Source organism: Crotalus tigris, unplaced genomic scaffold (genome assembly GCF_016545835.1).
Source record: "Crotalus tigris isolate CLP2741 ecotype Arizona unplaced genomic scaffold, ASM1654583v1 scf7180000018301.7375997, whole genome shotgun sequence".
In the NCBI taxonomy this organism is placed as follows: Eukaryota; Metazoa; Chordata; class Lepidosauria; order Squamata; family Viperidae; genus Crotalus; species Crotalus tigris.
Genome location: NW_024096931.1, coordinates 5705790 through 5726040, shown reverse-complemented (window position 1 = coordinate 5726040; position 20251 = coordinate 5705790). Strand labels below are relative to the sequence as shown.

Sequence of the window (20251 nt, the reverse complement as noted above, 5' to 3'; positions counted from 1 at the left end):
ACCACGTTGCTTTCTAAATACTTGGATGTTAAATTGGAAAACTAATAAAATTTGTTATAAAAAAATAAAATAAACATGGAGCTAATTGTTCTGTTTTTGATCTAAACAAAGATGCCCCCAATGCATTCTGCTGGGCTTAGCTAATTCTCAGTGGAATAAATGCATATTTATTTGAAAGTATTTTCACTCACTCTGGTGTCTCCATTAACTTAAAGCCCTCCTGATTCAGCAAGGGAGAAAGTATAATATTTAGAACAGGATTTACATTGGCCACTGGTGACCGCACTGTATTTCTTTTTTTATGGATAGGTATCAAAGTGATTGGTGGAGTTAAAGAATTCACGGGAGAAGAATATGGAGTTTATGTTAAGAGAATCCTACCAGGAGGAGTGGCTTACATTGATGGTAAGTTTTTATCGCTTACCTCTGTGGCTCAAAACCTCCCAGTTAGAGATATTAGGTTGTGTTGAATGCTTGGAAGGTCTTCAGATTTCCATCAATTCAGACAATTGCAAAATGGATTAGTGGGAATTTGAATCAGGGAAATTTAAGGGAGCATCCCTTTTGTTGGTGAAGGTGCAGTAAACCTTAACTCAATACATTTGGGCATATCTAAAAAATGCATTTCAGGTCCCTGGTCAGTGTCAACACTGGCAAAAAGGAGCCGGTACAGTAAGTCCAACTGGTATATTGTCAGCACCAAGGACAGCTCCTCATGGGGTTTATTGGAAGATAGTCTTAGTGAAGAGCATCTAAAATATTGCTTCTGATATAACGCTGTGAAAAAATGCCCTGAAGTTGATCAGAGTTGGTTTTTCTGATACACCTTCTGAGAATAATCCTTCTTTGAAAAATGAATCAGAATCATTTGCCCAAAATGTTATATCAGCATGTTATATCAAACTATTCTCCAAAGCACCAGAGGGCAAGACAAGAAACAATGGTTGGAAACTGACCAAAGAGAGAAGCAACCTGGAATTAAGGAGAAAGTTCCTAACAGTGAGGACAATTAACCAGGGGGACAGCTTGCTTCCAGAAATTGTGGGCGCTCCATCACTGGAGGTCTTTAAGAAGAGACTAGACAGTCACTTGTCTGAAATGGTGTTGGTTCTCCTGCTTGAGTGGGGGGCTGGACTAGAAGACCTCCAAGGTCCATTCCAGTTCTACTCTACTCTACTCTACTCTACTCTACTCTACTCTACTCTACTCTACTCTACTCTACTCTACTCTACTCTACTCTACTCTACTCTACTCTACTCCACTCCACTCCATTCCATTCCACTCTATTCTGTTCTGCATAAATTTGGACTTCTCATAACTGGACATTTTTCTCCCCCTCTCAAACTGGCATCTTGGAATACCTCTAGTTTCATATCCTGATCTAGAGAAAAGTTAAATTGATTTAGTTAAAATTAAAATATGAAATTACAAAAAGGCTGTTTGTGGAAGGAAGATCTGAAAAATCAAATGATTTTAATGATTGTTTTCCCATCATTTTCATTGTCAGCAGTGCAGTTGTGTAGGTCCAAAATAATCACAAGGAATGCTTGTGCATAAAAACATGTACACAACACTACTATTCTTTGTGACATTTTTCTTCTCCCATCTCCTTCTTTCTCTCCAGGTCGGCTGCAGCCAGGAGATCAGATCTTAGAAGTGAATGGAGACAGTCTGATTGGTGTTACCAATGAGAGGTATCACATCTGAATGAAGCCTCTGAGTGTATTTCAGGGCTCAAATTTTATGCTTCAGATCCTGGTTAGCAATGCTATGGAAGTCCCACTTCAAGAATTCAATCTCCATCCAGCCACACATAAACCTGGCCTGATTTTATTTATTGTTAACATAATACTAAATTATTCTTTTGACTTTTCTGATCTTATTGTAATTCCTTGGTCATTTCTTTCCATGCTCAATTGCTCACCTTCAGGCAACACTACACAAATCTAGTGTCCCTCCTAAATAAGCTAACTAAACTGGATCCATCATTTTCCCATTATCTCAGGAAAAGACTCTTTAAATCATCATTTGATTTCTGGTGGCTACACAACCCTGAGGCAAAAAACATCAAATTTGTTTGCCTTAGTCTTTTTCTGGGATGTTTTCATCTTCCAAACCTGGCCTACAGCCGTGAGATCTCCTGGTGGTCTTCCCTCCATGTATAAATCAGGTCTGCTCTTTTTAAACAGGGACTTCTACCTACCAGTAATAACAATAAAGAGACAACAAGTATGGATAACTGACACTGTGGTAGTTGCAGATGGAAATGGAGATAAAAAAAGAAATAGAGGAAAATAGGGAAATGTAAAGGTCTTCAGATGGAGGTCAACCAAATTTGGAAAAAGAAAGTTGTAGGAGTGCCAATAATGGTTGGCAAAGTTGGTGCTGTTATTAAAAGATCTGAATAAGCACTTGGACACAATCCAAATTGGGAGCATGCCAACTCATCCATTACAAAAGAATGAGTTATTTGGAACAGCGCATTATATTATGATTGCATCTTTAAGTCTCCTGGTTATCTTGAGAAGCTTCGGTCAAATAGTCAACAGGACCGAATCAAGTCAGACTATCCAATGGCTCATAAAATTGATGATTGAAAATTGATGATTGATGATGTTTTAGGTCAGGGGTCTTCAAACTTGGCCCTTTTATGACTTGTGGACTTCAACTCCCAGAATTCCTCAGCCAGGCACGTGTTTTAGGTGGAAGCTGATTAATATTTTTTGAAGAGCATCAACTGCAAGTCTAGCTCATTTCCTGCTCCTTTTCTTAACTTCCAACAGAGCTGTGGAGATCCTAAGGACAGCCTCTGGCACCAGCTATATGCGCCTTCTTGTTACCAGGGATGACGACGCTCGGTAGGTATTTATGTTTTATTCAGAATGGACAATGGATCTCTTTGGAAGCAATTCTTCATCATGCTTATTTTGCATAAGATCACACGGTGTTCAAGTAACATGACTTGAGAAAGACAGCCCCATTATTTCAAGTGACCCGATTTGCTTTTATTAACAGGCTATGTTGATTTTGTGATTGTTTTACACATCCTCTTAATTTTTTCCCCCTGACCTACTCATCAATAGTATATCTCAGCATCTGAAGAGCTCCAAAAACATGAACGTTGCAAGACTAATAAAATGAGATAAATATATTACAACACGGGCAGTCTTTATTCAATTATATGCAATGCTTTACATGTATTTAGCTGTTTTATTTAGGTTGGGTTTTTCCAAGTATTTGGGGAGGGGTGTTTCGTCCTACCTATATATCCCAAAGCCAAACTTGATTGATGATTGTTCCTTTAATTTTAGCCTTGCTTCTCTTGAATACTTTATTTGGAAGGCTGATAGCTAAAATAACAGTGACTCACTAGCTGTTTTACAATGGGCATTCATGTTATACTGACAGCCAGTGAAAATGAAGGATGCTTTTGCAATTGTGGTGATGGTGGTGGTGGTGGTGGAGGAGGAGGAGGAAGAGCGGGAAGAGGAAGAGGAGGAGGACTTAAATGAGGAATGATTCCTTGAGATACAAAACAAACATCATCAAAATGCCAGATGTTTACCTTAGGCATTATATGGAGGCATCTGACTATCTCTAATGTTCTTGGCAGCTTGGTGTAGTGGTTAAAGGCAGCGGGCTAGAAACTGGAAGACCATGAGTTCTAATCCTGCATTAACCACAAAGTTAGCTGGCTTCCCAGGACCAATCCCTCTTCCTAAGAATAAAACACTTTTGAAAAAGCCAGGAAAACCTCAGGGACTTGCCCAGCATGCTGGCTGGGGAATTCTGGGTATTGAAGTCCACTCATCTTTAGGTTGCAGAGGTTGAGAAAAACACTGTTCTAGAATGTCTAATTTTAGATACTGCCAAATTTACTGTCTGTACAACAGCCAGATGTGAACTACCGATTTTACTACATTAATATTGCTGCCTTTGAAGTGTGCTGGTGAAGGGGAGTTCCTGAGAAAACCCTAAGAATAGAATCAAAAGAAACGTATCCAGGAGGATGCAGCCGATTAAAAAAAAAAAATGAAGCTACCCTATAATTATATTCTGTTTCTTCAGCAAGGAATTCTCTGACCTGCTGGAAAGATTTGGATCTCATAGCAGCTCAGGATCTGCACAGAGTTCACCTACTTCCCATACTGGAAGTAAGTATTTATGATACGGAACTTGTTGATGGAGGAGGAGGAGGACGACTGTGGGGTCTTTGATGCTCTCTGAGCTTGGTGGTTTTCTTGCAGATATTTCACTACCCAACTAGGTAACATCATCAAGGCTAGAAGGGAGTGGGCTTTGTGGAGTGGGAGAGGAGGAGGAGGAGGAGGAGGAGGACTGCTGTTGTGTCTTTGATCTCTGAGCTTGGTTGTTTTCTTGCAGACATTTCATTACCAAACGGGGTAACATCATCAGTGCTAGAAGGGAGTGGGGTTTGTAGAGATGAGGAGGGGGAGCAGGAGGAGGGGAAGGGGTTAGAAGGGGGAAGAGGACGACTGTGGGATCCTTGGTGCTCTCTGAGCTTGATTGTTTTCTTGAAACATTTCATTACCTAACTAGGTAACATCATCAGTGCTAGAAGGGGGGGATTTGTAGAGGAGGAGGAGGAGGAGGAGGAGGAGGAGGAGGAGATTCTTTGATTGGGATCTAGTTTTCTGCTTGTTTGTCCAGTGTTAATCCCTGCTTCTCTGGATGTTGGCTTCTGGAGAGGATGTGTTCTGGCCTTTTTGTTTCCTTCTTTCTTTTTTTAACTGTCTCCTTTGAATAGTACCTAAATGTGGTTTATCTCTACTGATGGCTGACATCATTCCAACATCTAGTGCCCATGGACCCTCGGATGCATGAGAAGCTCTCTGTGGTCATGGTGCTTATTTCACAGGGCAGCTGTGCACAGCTGTGTGGATTCCTGGCTCAAAGTTCCAGACCACAAGACAGGATCTGAGACAAGAGATGGAAACATCACTAGATAAACCTTGGTTCAACTCGCTGCCTTGATTCCGTATCACTCGCTGTCCAAACGCTTCGTCCATCTTATATGGCTATCCTTGACTCTGTTCTTCAGGCAGGTCTGTGGAAAGCACCTCTTCGGGGTCCTCATCTTGTTCCCAGAGCCCTCTGTTGCTGAGCCCAATCCATTCCCAGGGGATGCTGTTTGGAAATCCGGGACAAACCCACCCCTCAGTCTCACAGTATGTACTAGATGGCTGAAGAAATACATCAACAGTTCATGGAACCTCTTGGGCTGGTCCCTCTGATCTTCTTCTTCTTCTTCTTCTTCTTCTTCTTCTTCTTCTTCTTCTTCTTCTTCTTCTTCTTCTTCTTCTTCTTCTTCTTCTTCTTTTCTTCTTCTTCTTCTTCTTCTTCTTCTTCTTCTTCTTCTTCTTCTTCTTCTTCTTCTTCTTCTTCTTCTTCTTCTTCTTCTTCTTCTTCTTCTTCTTCTTCTTCTTCTTCTTCTTCTTCTTCTTCTTCTTCTTCCTCTTCTTTTAACAATATTTTATTAGGTTTTATCAAGGTAGGGGAGGGATAGGGTCAATATGGGTATTGGGGTTCAGGGTAGGGTTCAGAGATGGGGTTAGGATAAGGGTAGGTACAACAATGGGGTTACCCCCAGTAACATTTCCACGCTTTAGCAAGCAGACTATTGTCCGGATACAAGTATTCAATAACAATAATTAATATGATAGTAAATGGCTATAATCAATAAAAATAACAGTGATCATAAAGCATATCAATTAATCAGTAAATATCATTCATCTTGTTAAATTTCACCATCATTTTGCTAACCATTGGTAGAAATTTCCCCATGTTGTAAAGTAGACCGAGTCTTCTTTCTCTTTAATTTCTAAAGTTAATCTGTCCATTTCTGCACCTTCTAAGATTTTCCTAATTATGATCTCATCAGATGGTGTGTTTTCATTTTTCCAATATTGAGCAAATGCTATTCTCGCAGCTGTCAATACATGTAATATTAAATATATATTTTTAATCCATTTTTTTACAATCTAAAATACAAAAATACATAAGTAAATAGAGGGAAAAAGAGAAGTGTGGAGGAAACTCCTCTGATCTTCCATACTCCGTGTACCCGGAAAGGTGGAAGTTCCCTTTTCTGTACAGGTTAGTCCTCGATTTACAACCACAACGGACTCCAGCTTTTCTGCTGCTAACAAGACTGTTCTTAAGTGAGTTTTAGCCCCATTTTATGACCTTTCTTGCCACAGTTGTTAAGTGAATCACTGCAGTTGTTAAGTTAATAACACAGTTGCTAAGTGAATCTGGCTTCCCCATGGACTTGGCTTGCCGGACGTTTGCAAAAGCGGGTCACGTGACCCCAGGACGCTGCGGCCCTCATAAATATGAACCAATTGCCAAGCGCCTGGATTTTGATCACGTGACCCAGGGGATGCTACAACAGTTATAAGTGTGAAAAATGGTGACGAGTCACTTTTTATTGTGTCGTTGTAACGTCAAACGTCACTAAACAAACTGGGCCAAATCAAGGGGTACATCTTTGAACAGGACTCAATGTATTGAACTTCTTTTTGAGCTAACTTCTCTATTCATAGCTGTTCCGTTGGATCTGGGATCCAAAGCGTCACCGTAAAAAAGTTTTCTGACTTGGGGCTAACCGTTGGTGGAGGAACCAACCGATCAGATGGACCGATGGTTTATGTCCATGACATTCAACAGGAAGGCGACTGCAGTAAGGTAGGACAAACACCCGAAGAACTTTGGTTTTATATGTTGCTATCTCTGTCTTTGAACTATGGTGCTGGAGAAGACTCCTGCGAGTCCCCTGGACTGCAAGGCGATCAAACCAGTCTGTCCTAGAGGAGATCAACCCCAACTGCTCCTTAGAAGGCCAGATCCTGAAGTTGAAACTCAAGTACTTTGGCCAACTAATGAGAAGGAAGGACTCATTGGAGAAGAGCCTGATGCTGGGAAAGATGGAGGGCAAGAGAAGAAGGGGACGACAGAGAAGGAGGTGGCTGGATGGAGTCACTGAAGCAGGGGGCGTGAGCTTAAAGGGACTCCAGAAGATGGTAGAGGATAGGAAGGCCTGGAGGAACGTTGTCCATGGGGTCATGATGGGTCAGACACGACTTCGCAACTAACAACAACAATCTGTGTCTTGAACAGAAACAGGGATTTTCCTTCAGAGGTGTTCTGGTTGCAATAAAGAGCTTTGTAAGGAAGGAGAATTGAAGTAACAAGACATAAAACTTGATTTTTTTCCACTGTTATTGTTTTCTCCACTTTCTTCAGGATGGGTGCCTGCAAGTTGGAGACCAGCTAATTGCTATCAATAAAGACCCGTTGCTGGGTGCTACGTATGAGGAGGCTAAAAGGATAGTTGCAAAGAATTTGTCCAGGTAAAGTGTTGCTTTGGAGTTTATTTATTTATTCATATCCCACCCTTATTATTTTTACAAATAAGTCAAGGCGGTGAACATCTCCAACACATCCTTCCTCCTATTTTTCCCACAACGACAACCCTGCGAGAAGGACTAAGACTAAGGACTAAGGACTAAGGTTGGGCTAAGAGAGAAGGACTGGCCCCAAATTACCCAACTGGCTTTCATGGCTAAGGCGGGACTAGAACTCACAGTCTCCTGGTGATTGGTCTGAAGTCTCCCAGCTGGCTTTCATGGCTAAGGCAGGATTAGAACTCACCGTCTCCTGGCTTTCATGGCTGAGGTGGGACTTGAATTTTCACTCTCCCAGTTTCTAGCCTGGTGCCTTAACCATGATACTCAACTGGTTCTCTATAGGTTTTGAAGGCATCATCTGAAATAGAGTTGGCATAGGTATGCCTAAAGGTATTTATTGCTGATCTGGGGGAAAGAGGGAGCCATGAACAAGGGGCTTGGATGCAGTTTAGACAGAGATTACACAGAGATTTATACAGAGATAGAAGGAAACTCAAAATAAGCCTGCCTTGATTTGGTTCGGTATAAGACAGGGCAGGGAGAAACTTGGACGAGTTTCAAGATTGTATCGCTGCATTCTAGAACAATAAAAGAGCATTCTTGGAATTCCTGCAAGGTTGACTTGGCTTATCTTGAAGAGTTGATGGTATCATCTTTATTCATACTTCCTGACCAAAACATTAACCACAATGTGCTGTGAGGCAGCGGGCTGAACTCATCCGGATTCCATGATGTGGTTGCACAATGCATGTAAATGTCATGCAGTCATGAGAGATAACTGACATACCTTAGTAGCTTTCCATCAAGAAATGGTATAAAATTTGGCTAAAGTCAGATCGCCTGTTAATTTAACAAATTGTTACTTTTATTATTATATACACAACGTGAATTTTCAATTATTATTTTTTTTTACATTTATATGCAGCTCATCCCGCTGTCTAAATGGAATCATAGTTGCCAGTTTTTTATCTGGTGTTGGCCTCCATACCTCTTGAAGTCTTCCCAAGAATCTAGGAAGTCGTAATGTATCGGCATAATATACGTGCGGGATGCAAACAGCGTGGCCTTTTGTAATTGACAGATGGAAACTTTATCAATGTGCAGATTTTATTAGTAGCATTCCTATTCGGCAAAGTGCAATGGAAATTTAATTTCATGATTCCAGGGTGCCTGTTTGGATAATGCGATGTCCCCTGAAAACAACATACAGTTGTGGCCAAAATTGTGGGAACCTCTTGGGAAAAGTGTATTTTTGAGATTGGATGGCTAATAACACCACTTTTGGGGGGGAGTAGGACCATAAAATTATATATCAATGGAAAGATAATTTAATCAAGAATGTAAGGCAACATAGTTTGTTCAATTATCTGTACTGTATTCTATGAAAGGTTATAGCCAAATAACCAGAAAAAGGAAGCACAACTTGCTTAGGTTGATATCAGGTAGCTTTCCTTCATCTGATTGTAGCCAATGAACATGAGTGTTTAGAGAGCCAATCAGATGTCATCTTGTTTTGGCAATGAGCCAATCAGATCACAGTAGGATCCAGTGATGGATGTCATGTATTGAAGATGAGAGGAGGACATTTGTCAGTGTGTTATGTGATTGCTATCCAGTGGGTTGGGGGGGGGGTTTTGTGTTCTTTTGTTTAGTGAGCTTGTAAAACGTCATAAAATTAAAGTCATGGTGCAAAGAGTTGACTGGTCACCCAGAAAGCGATGTAAAATAGTATTATTAAGTGAATAAGGCTACTGCTATAAAGATCTTAGAAGACAAATGGGTGGAAACTTAACCCAAAGTGGCATTTCTACTGTACACGTTTCCGAAAAGGTTTCCACAATTTTGGGCACTACTGTAAGGGCACAGACTATATTTAGGCTAAGGGGATTCAGGTTCAGACATAATAAAAAACAGAGGCTAGTTTAATACACAACAGAAGTTTTCACATTTTTAGAGAACTGTCAAGAGGAGAGGAACTGACGAGTCTGAGATTCAGTCCCACAACTACATTGCACCCTCCTTGCAATTACAGTTCAAGAAATTTAGGGGCTCAGTTTGAGGACCGATCTGTCTATTTAGTACCATATGAGAACTCCCTTTCTCCGAAGTTTCTTACAGGTAACCCTTGACTTTTGACCGCAATTGAGCCCAACCTTTCCATCGTTAAGCAAGGCAGTCATTAAGTGAGTTTTGCCCCATTTTACAACCTTTCTTGCCACCATTGTTAAGTGAATCACTGTGGCTGTTAAGTTAGGAACACGGTTGCTAAGTGAATCTGGCTTCCCCGTTGATGTTGCTTGTCAGAAGGTCGCAACAGGGGATCACGTGACTCCGGACACTTCAACTGTCATAAGTACATGCCAGTTGCCAAGCCTCCAAATTTTGATCACGTGACCGAGGAGACGCTGCAGTGGTCGTCAGTGTGAAAAACGGTTGCAAGTCACTTTTTCACTGCCGTTGTAACTTTGAATAGCCACTAAACCAGTGGTTCTCAACCTTTTTAATGCCGTGACCCCCAACCGGTCGTAAGTCGAGGACTACTCAACCGGTTGAAAGTCAAGGACTACTCAACTGGTGCAGGACCATTTGCAGAATGGGACTTTTGGCGGGCTCAGCAGGGCAGAGACAGCCTGGACAATTCCTATTGGCTTTTGAAAGCCAATAGAATTAGACTCTATTCAAGAGAGTCTATTCTATTGGCTTTCAAAAGCCAATAGAATAAAAGGGAGTAGCACAGCTAAGGAAAAGGGGGAAAAAATGGCGGACTGCGTTGTTTGGCGACCCCCGTGAAATGGTCGTTCGACCCCAAATGGAGTCCCGACCCACAGGTTGAGAACCACTGCACTAAACGAATGGTTGTAAGTGAAGGGCTACCTATGTTTACTAACTGCCTTCTTCTTTTAAGCATCCCCTGCTCGCCGGTCTCCTTATAAACAAATTGCTCTTCTCTTTCTCAAGACATGAAGGAAATACAGAAGTGGCCTTCGTTCCAGGAAGGGGACAACTTCACCCAGGACACTGTGCAAACAACGGGGCCCACTCACTGTCCACAAGAGAGAACAGGTGGAAGGTCCATGTGAGGTTCCCAGAGGTAAAGACTTCTAACCATGATGAGCCAGCTTTGATTTTTATTCATCCACTGAAGTTCTTTACTCTCAAACCTGACCATCTAATCCCTGCCAAAGTGGTGGTCATGAACCCCTTTGGACCTTACCTTTAGCAGTCTCTTCACCCCACTCCCTATTCTGGAGATCCCACCACACAATTTTGGGTTTAGAATTGCTGAATCAGAAGAAAAAGGTAGGAAGTGAGATATGGAACTAAATGTGAATTAGGCTGGTTTTTTAATTTTGTTTTTTGTTTAAAAAAACAAGGACAGATCGAAGATGTTTGTTTCTCTGTACCCTAGTCCTCTTCTGTACTCCCTGCTCTGGATATGTTTTTTATGAGAGGGATAAAATTAATTCTGGTCAGTAACCAGTAAAAGAAGATGGTAGAGGACAGGAAGACCTGGAGGAACGTTGTCCATGGGGTTGCGATGGGTCGGACACGACTTCGCAATTAACAACAACAACAAACCAGTAAAAACAGAACATATACAGTATGAAAAAATACAGCAAAAGAAAAGGCAGGGAAAACTCATCCAGATATCCACCAGGAACTAAAAAGGTGCTGATTTATATGAAAGTACGCTGAATTCTAATAGTCCAAACTATTAAAATAATTATTTAATCAGATATTAGAGTAATGAGATTCAGTATTTCATACCTACAGAACAGAAGAGTGTTTTCTGATCTTGGCAACTTTAAAATGTGTGGACTCAACTTCCAGAATTGTCCAGTTGTCTGGACACATTCACAGCAACTATACTGCATTTTGTACATCAGGGGTGATGATATTTTTTCTTGTTTGGTAAAAGGAAATCCATGTGAAGTTCCCTAGGATAATTTGGTGCCTGGGGAATGCTGGCTGGGGAATTCTGGGAGTTGAAGTCCACCCATCTTAAAGTTGCCAAGGTTGCGAAACAATGCAGTATGGAGTGTCAGACTCCATTTGGTTGAAGTGAAAGGTACTTTTACTAAGAGATGCTGGTTGCAGTAAAGTCAGGCGGAATCTGAGTTTCCCACGCATCAATACAAAACTATCTCCTTCATTCATTCCCGTCCCTCCCCCATGACCAGTCCAAGCCAGCCACAATTGCGATGCCACAGCTGAGATGTTTTGGGAACGCTGAGGTGTTTGGGCTGGTAACTTTCCACACTCACTGCAAATGGCCTTGAAGACATCTGTTTTTCTTCAGCAGTCATTTCCCCCTTTCGAATCCTCACACAGGCTGCATTCAGGTTTATTGTCCATTCGTCTCCCTCTCCCCTGGTCCAGGACGCTAGCGAGGCACCAAGTCAAAGATGGTGGACCCGACGGGGAGTCTGGGAAGAAGAGTTAAGGAACTCAGAGAGGTGTCAGTCTACTACTCCATTCCACTTTTTGTGCATGTTTGCAAACACATTTGATCTATTACAGTTACGTAACAGTTGTAATAGGCTTATCTTATCTTCTGCCAGCATCCTTGATTGACTATTTTCCTTGGGGGGGGGGGGTTGGAACCAGTATACTACTGTGAAAAGAGCCGATTGCCCCACAGACCACTGGATTTTTAATTATACCCTTTCTTTGTGGGATGGGTGGTGGTGGTCAAGTTCTGCAAGGGAAACACACTGATTTATTTAATCATTGCATTCCTACATAGCCTTTGGGCCCATCTAATTCCAGAGCAAGGCAGAAAAGGTATGAACAGGATTACACATCCAGAGTGCAGGATAATAATAATAATAGTTTTAAAACGTCTTCAGAGCAGATTAACAGACTGGAGCGTTGCAAAGCCAAACAAAACCTCAGACAGAAGTAAGAGGTGAATAATTTCTCAGCATGACTAATCTTAATCCAACTCGAACCTCAGGATGCTTTGGGAAAAGTCATACCAAGCTACACTTCCGGTTGGGTTTTAGGAAAACGACTTTTCCACTGAATCTTGTGGGATAGCAACCTGCATTGCAGAATCTAGTTGATCTTGGCTAACTTCAGAAAGTTGGAATAGGTTTGGACCAGATTAATATTGGCTTGAGTCCTTGGTGCTCTCAGAGCCTGGTTCTTGCTTTGCAGACATATCGTTACCCAACTATGTAACCCCATCAGTGTGAGGGGGTGTGGGGCTTTACTTCTCATCCAAGAAGCTTCTTCAGTTCTGGTTGGTTCTGTCGCCTGATGTGCTGCCTTGTGGCAGTCATTTCTTCACTACTGTGACAGCTTCAGTAGTTGGAATGCAGGTGAAGAGTGAAGTCATAGCAAACCACAGTTTCATCCGGATCCAGTTTTAGTTTTAAAACCTTTCCAACAAAGTCCTGTGACTTGTTGCGATGGGTAGCGTTGCTGATCAGAGGGCCTAAAGGTGGTTAGATGTTTCGCATCATTGTAGGTGATGGAGATGATGCTTCTGACAATTGGTCTGAGTGGAGTTCCCTCTTTGTGGATTTTGGGGAGTCCATATATGCATGGAGTGGCTTCTCCAGGATAAAGACAATAGTACTTGGGCTTGTCAATGGCATTGTCCTTGATTAGTGGTTGCAGGAATTCAATAACCTTTTTCTTATAACTGCTGGTGGGACCTCTCTTCAGAATCTCATACATAGCATTGTCCTTTAGGAAATTTTCCACTTTGGCACTGTAGTGAACTGAAGAATCTTCCTGGATGAGAAGTGAAGTGTGTCGGACCTGCCACAACTTAAACCTCTAATTAGAAATGATCCTTGGTTCCATTTGTTGAGAAAGGTATAGTTTATTAATGAGAAGGAAGGACTCGCTGGAGAAGAGCCTGATGCTGGGAAAGATGGAGGGCAATAGAAGAAGGGGACGACAGAGAACGAGGTGGCTGGATGGAGTCACTGAAGCAGTAGGTGTGAACTTAAATGGACTCCAGAAGATGGTAGAGGACAGGAAGACCTGGAGGAACGTTGTCCATGGGGTCGCGATGGGTCGGACACGACTTCGCAATTAACAACAACAATTAGAGATCAAGTGTATTGTAGTATTGCAAAGCCAGAACTGAGAATCACGGGCCAAAGTCCCTTGATTCTACTTTTTCCCTCCCTTAACTACCTCCTATTGTCCACCCCAATCAGGTTCAAGCAAGGGATTTTCATAACGGTTCAGTACTAACGCAGTTTGATATGCATCTCTCTCCTTCTTCCAGTTGGGTAACCTTGAGGCATTGTCTCAAGGAGATACAGAACTTACTTTCATTTTCCCAAGCATCCCCCGCTTCATTCCCCTTCCTCACAGTTCACGGCAGTCTGTCACTACATTACAGTGAAGCACAAGCAAACATAAGGTGGCATCTGACAAAACGTCTCCAGGAAAAAACGAAGAAAGTCCAGTTGCCTTTTGAAAAAGCATTTTTGAGAGACTCAAAGGAGAGTTTTTTTTATTTGTCTTTCTTTTTCATACTTTATTTCTTTCCTGGGTAATTTTCTCCTCCTGCATTTTTTCCATTTTTTTTTTATTTCAGAGCAGACACAACAGCCACTTTCCTGTGCCTTCACCATCTCCAGATGTTTGCCCACCAGAGTGCATCATTTCTGGTAAAGACACTTTGCACTGGAATGAGTAGGGATATGGGATTATAGCAGGATATGCAAAGTTTTGGGATGCCAGCTCCTGAGAGCATTGATAGAACATAGAAGACAGTATAAGAGAGTCGGAAGGGATCTCAGAGGTCTTCTAGTCCAACCACCTGCTCGAGCAGGAGACCCTATACCATTTCAGACAAATGGTTGTCCAATCTCTTCTTAAAAACCTCCAGTGTTGGAGCACCCACAACTTTTGAAGGCAAGCCGTTCCATTGGTTGATTGCTCTCACTGTTAGGACATTTCTCCTTAGTTCACAGTTGGTTCTCTCCTTGATTAGTTTCCCTCCATTGTTTCTTCTTTTGCCATCTGGTGCTTTGAAAAACAGTTTGATCTCCTCATCTTTGTAGGAGCCCCTCAAATATTGGCACACTGCTGTCTCCTCACTCCCTGGTCCTTCTTTTCACTAGACTAGATAGACCCCAATTCCAGCAAGTTTAAAGGTAAAATATTTTTTATATAGGACACAGTCTGTTTTTAATTTGGAGACACCCATTTACTACTCATCATTTGCCCCCAATACTTTTCCAACATTTCATTGGTGGCACCCGGGGGGAAGAAAAGTTAGAATCATAGAAGATAGGGCTGAAAGGGACTTTGGAGGTCTTCTAGTCCAACCCCCTGCTCAAAGAAGAGATCCTATATCAGGGGTAGGCAGCCTTGACTCTTTTATGACTCATGGACTTCAACTCCCAGAATTCCTGAGCCATCCATGCTGAGGGGAAAGAGAGAGGTTTCCAAGCTGATCCAGGCTGGCTCAGGAATTCTGGGAGTTGAAGTCCACGAGTCATAAAAGAGGCAAGGTTGCCTACTCCTGTCCTATACCATCCTGGACAAATGGCTGCCCAATCTTTTGTTGAAAGCCTCCAGTGATGGAGCACCCACAACTTATGGAGGCAAGCAGTTCCACTGATTAATTGTTCTCACTGTCAGGAAATTTCTCCTTAATTCATGGTTGGTTCTCTCTTTGTTAATCTTCCATTTGTTACTTCTTGTCCTACACTTTGGTGCTTTGAAGAATAGGTTGATCCCTTGACAGCCCCTCAAGTACTGAAAGACAGCTATCAATCACCCCTAATCCTTCTCTTTGAAAGGGTAGACATATCTAGTTAGCTGGCTCTGTCCATTCTTTCTTTCCTTTCAGCTCCTGATTCTCCTTCAAGGCAAGGATCCTCTTCAACCCCCAAGCCTAAGGTACCCCTGGACCCTCACGTCCGTCTCAAGGATGGCAAACTGGAACTGGTGAGTCCAACTTAATCGGGCATTCCAGACAAATCCAAGGATTGGATTTAGGATCTTGTCATATCTAGTGTAGGCTCCTTAGTCATAACTAATGTAAGTTTCATTCATTAGGTGGGTTTTTATATCTTGGGAGGCCAAGCTAACTTGTATTCGGTTGGCCCTATCATCTTCTAAGCACCTTGTATGCACCTGAAATAATTCTTTGGATTATATTTCAATGGATTAATTTCATGGCTTGAAATGAAGAACACATACTGATTCCAAGTCATGACCCATACTTGGAGACTTCCACTCTCTGCTTTTTCCTGAAAGACCCTCCCATAGACTTGGGTCCACCTTTAAGGAAGTCTTCCATTTCTGATTAGGTGTGATGCCGAGATGACCTTCCAAGAAGGTTTCCATCTTAAAGGTGACTTTGGGTGTAGGAGAACCCCTTTACTTAACCTGAGCACCCTCCAATGGTGTAGATTTCAGCTCCAAAATTCGCCAAAGTGCAAGGCCATCGCTCAAAGACCTGGGATCTGCAACCTTCTGGAGGCTGTCTAGAATGTGGATGGAGATGAAGGTAGCCCTTGACTTATGACCACAATTGAGCCCAAAATTTATGTTTGCTAAGTGGGACATTTGTTAGCTGAGCTCTGCCCCATTTTACCACTTTTCTTGCCACAATTGTCAAGTGACTCACTGCAGTTGTTAAGTTAGTAACCTAGTAACCGTGAAGCAGATCTGTCTTCCCCGTGGACTTTGCTGGTTAGAAGGTCACAAAAAGGGATCATGTGACCCTGGGATACTGCAAAACCATCATAAATATGAACTAGTTGCCGAGCGTCCGAATTTAGATCACGTGACCACGGGGACGCTGCAACAGTCATAAATGTGAAAAATGCCCATAAGTCACTTTTTTCCAGTGCCATTGTAACTTTGAACAATCACTAAGCGAACTGTTATAAGCTGAGGTTTACTTGTACTAGGAGAATGAAACCACATTTCTAAATGAATATCAATGTTTCTTCTATTTTTTTCCCTCCCCATCTTATCATTGGTGTCATTCTTATAACGGCCTGTTTTTTTGACTTCCAGATGTTACAGTACTTAAACCTAGATATGAGTGAAGAGAAGAAAAGGCAGTTATGGCAGAGACTGACAACCGACTCCCAGGGCACAGTGGCCTACGGAGGTAAGAAAAAAACTGCAGAGGTACTTTCAGCTTTCAATATTCTGTATAGAATAGAATAGAATAGAGTAGAGTAGAGTAGAGTAGAGTAGAGCAGAGCAGAGCAGAGCAGAGCAGAGCAGAGCAGAGCAGAGCAGAACAGAACAGAACAGAATAGAATAGAATAGAATAGAATAATAGAATAGAATAGAATAGAATAGAATAGAATAGGAGGAGAGGAGAGTATAGAGTAGAGTAGAGTAGAGCAGAGCAGAGCAGAGCAGAATAGAATAGAATAAATAGAAATAGAGAATAGAATAGAATAGAATAAATAGAAATAGAGAATAGAGAATAGAATAGAATAAATAGAAATAGAGAATAGAGAATAGAATAGAATAATAGAAATAGAAATAGATAATGGAATAGAATAGAATAGAATAGAATAGAATAGAATAGAAATAGAAATAGAAATGAGAAGAGAAGAGAAGTAAGGGACCTTGGAGGTCTTCTAGTCCAGCCTCCCACTCAAGCAGGAGAACTTATATCAGGGGTAGGCAACCTTGACTCTTTTATTCCTGGGAGTTGAAGTCCAGGAGTCATAAAAGAGCCAAGGTTGCCTACCCCTGACCTATACCATCTCAGACAAGTGACTATCCAATCTCTTCTTAAAAACCTCCAGTGATGGAGCGCCCACAATTTCTGGAGGCAAGCTGTTCCACACTGGTTAACTGTCCTCACTATCAGGAAGTTTCACCTTAATTCCAGGTTGCTTCTCTCTTTGGTCAGTTTCCAACCATTGTTTCTTGTCCTGCCCTCTGGTGCTTTGGATTTGTGTTCTTATAGAAAACATAGAACTAGTATTCCTGGTTTTGTCCATTTCTACATTGCCTCGAAGGACTAACATCTGACCTTCCTAGAGAGGATTCCTTCTGCTTTGACCACCCTCATTCCTCCTGCAGACTCAGGCTTCGTTTATTAGACGGTTGACTAGGCTGAGTCTCTACCTCCTGTCTCCAAGGTCATTCCCACATACCTGTTACACTTGCTCCCAAGTTCAATGTACGGTCCCTGATCAAAATTTGGATGCTCGGCAACTGGTTCACACATTCACAGACCTGGTGAACAGCTACAATTAAATCACTTTCAGCTGAACATGGAAGCATAACTAGTTCTTTGGAACTACACGGAGACCCAGTGAATTCGAAGTAATGGCAAAACTTTGCTGGTTACAGTGTACGCTTGCTCTTTCTTACGTGTGTACACATGCAGACACATACCTACCCACATCATTCTCATCTAGGCTGCCAAGCACTAGCCAGAGGGATGGAAGTTGCCAAGTCTGGATCCAAAGACAATCCAAAGAGTGGGTGGGCTTCAGAACCCCTTTTATCCCCCCAAAGTTCTTGTTTGGTTGATTCTTACGACTGGCAGCTATTCTTGCTTTGTTGATTTGTACTGCACTGGTGAGACACCACTTAAAATACTGCCTCCCGTTCTGCTCACCATGGTACAAATAAGATGCTGAGATGCTAGAAAGAAAATAGAGACGAGCAACAAATATGGAAAAGAGTCTGGAGGCTAAAACATGATGAACAATTGAGGGAACTAGGAATGGATAGTGTAATGAAGAGAAGGAGTAGGGGTAATGTGATAGCAGTCTTCCAATATTTGAAGGGATTGGCTTATTCTCCAAAACACTTGAGGGCAAGACAAGAAGTAACATGGGGAACATCACTAAAGAGAGAGCCAACCTAGAATTAAGGAGACATTTCCTGACTGGGAGAACAATCAATCAGTGGAATGGCTTGCTTTGAAAGTTGTGGGTGCTCTCTCACACAGGAGGTTTTTAAGAAGAGACTGTTTCTGTCCCCTTTGAGTAAGTAGCAGCTCTTGCATATTTCGAGGTTACCTTTCTCAATTTCTATAGGAATTGCACAGAGGCTCTTTATGCTGTGTCCAGTCTCCTTTACTATCTCTCTCTAGACCAGTGGTTCTCAACCTGTGGGTCAGGACCCCATTTGGGGTCGAACGACCATTTCACGGGGGTCGCCAAACAACGCAGTCCGCCATTTTTTCCCCTTTTCCTTAGCTGTGCTACTCCCTTTTATTCTATTGGCTTTTGAAAGCCAATAGAATAGACTCTCTTGAATAGAGTCTAATTCTATTGGCTTTCAAAAGCCAATAGGAATTGTCCAGGCTGTCTCTGCCCTGCTGAGCCCGCCAAAAGTCCCATTCGGCAAACGGTGCTGCACCAGTTGAGTAGTCCTTGACTTACGACCGGTTGGGGGTTGCGGCATTAAAAAGAACCACTGCTCTAGACCAGAGGTCCCCAACCTTTTGGCCACCAGGGACCGGTTCCGTGGAGAGAGGTTTTTCCGCGGACCGGACAGGGTGTGATTTTGTGTGCTGTCTGCATCCCACGATGGGGCTTTGCTTGTTTGTGCGGACCAGTTGCTGGCATGTTGCTGCTTGGTACTGGTCCATGGATCGGTACTGGTCCACGGAGCAGGGGACCCCTGCTCTACAAGATGAGGGATGTCCAAGCTTGGCAACTTAAGATGTGTGGACTTCGACTCCCAGAATTCTGTGCTGACTGAGGAATTCTGGGAGTTGAAGTCTACAAGTCTTAAAGTTGCCCTGCTCTAAACCTTTTGGCTCTTCGTTTGGGTTTTATTAGTGGGTTTATTTTTACCTTTCTTGCAGCCTTCCTTAAATGAACCGCACAGATCTAATGGGCTTTGACTATCTTAATCCCCAGCTGGAATAAGCAATAGCTGTGTCAAAGGATTGGGGGTACAGCTCAGAGAGTGGGAAAGCTGGATGCTGCATTGGGAGAGGCTACCTGGTGGAAAACAGTTTGAGGAGAGGTGCCTTTCATTAGAACAGCGGACATAATTTTGGGAGCGTTCTTCTGGGTGTCTTTTAGGAAGCAAGAGAAGAGTCCATTCCAGGATTGCTTTGGTCAGCGTTGATCGAGAAGTTGGGCGAGGCCTCCCTCTAATGGCGAGTTGGGGAGATAAGTCTCCCGAATACAGCATTTGTATGAGCAGAGAGGAAGTGATGTTTTTCCAAACTTTCTGCTAAATTAAGATTACGTCACCAGCCTTTCTGGTTTGCCTGAGTCCCTCCTTTCTTTTTGAACTCAGATTTCCTCCAAGTTCTCAAGGACTTGCTTCCAGAAGAAGACACGGATCTCCATTCAAATTCTGCACTTTTCAGTCCGCATGAAGTGGCTACCTTGCTGGACACATCTGCTTTCCATTCTCCGGTCAGTGTTGAACTATCGGAAGCTTTATTGCAATTTCCCATGTTTATTTTTGAGGGGATCCATCGTAACTTTGTACAATTGCAAAGGGGCCGGTTGTAAATCACGAACTACCTGTCTTCTTGGGGATGATTTACATATCACTTAGCTAGAGATAGTGAGGCGGAGCTTAGCTGTACACAAAACCACTATTGCCGCTTTGAAAGTAGAGAATTCGTATCAGCGGATCCCAAAGATGCTTTTTCAAAAAACAACTGGATTTTGTTTTCCCTTGAAGACATTTCACTTCTCCTCCAAGAAGCTTCTTCAATTTCTGACTGAACAGTGGAGGAACTGAAGAAGCTTCTTGGATGAGAAGCAAAACGTTTTCAATCAAAAACAAAACAAGAAAAGTCCAGTTGCCTTTTGAAAAAGCATGCTTGGGACAGCCATGACCTGGATGACGGAGAATCTCCATAGAGACATCAGCAGATCTTTCTC

General features: G+C 42.4%; 1 protein-coding gene across 6 annotated transcripts in view; it reads left to right on the top strand.

Moving 5' to 3' along the window:
- The window catches only part of LOC120310892 (syntaxin-binding protein 4-like), a 44920-nt gene that overhangs the window by 13025 nt on the left and 11644 nt on the right, over window positions 1–20251 (top strand). For all 6 annotated transcript variants that reach the window (XM_039349806.1, XM_039349808.1, XM_039349810.1 and 3 more), the window contains 12 exons: window positions 310–405; window positions 1625–1694; window positions 2784–2858; window positions 4069–4154; window positions 5063–5189; window positions 6567–6708; window positions 7267–7373; window positions 10389–10521; window positions 13993–14065; window positions 15256–15353; window positions 16434–16530; window positions 19653–19774. In XM_039349806.1, the coding sequence (XP_039205740.1) occupies window positions 310–405; window positions 1625–1694; window positions 2784–2858; window positions 4069–4154; window positions 5063–5189; window positions 6567–6708; window positions 7267–7373; window positions 10389–10521; window positions 13993–14065; window positions 15256–15353; window positions 16434–16530; window positions 19653–19774 (1226 nt within the window). The remainder of the gene's footprint in view (window positions 1–309; window positions 406–1624; window positions 1695–2783; window positions 2859–4068; window positions 4155–5062; window positions 5190–6566; window positions 6709–7266; window positions 7374–10388; window positions 10522–13992; window positions 14066–15255; window positions 15354–16433; window positions 16531–19652; window positions 19775–20251) is intronic.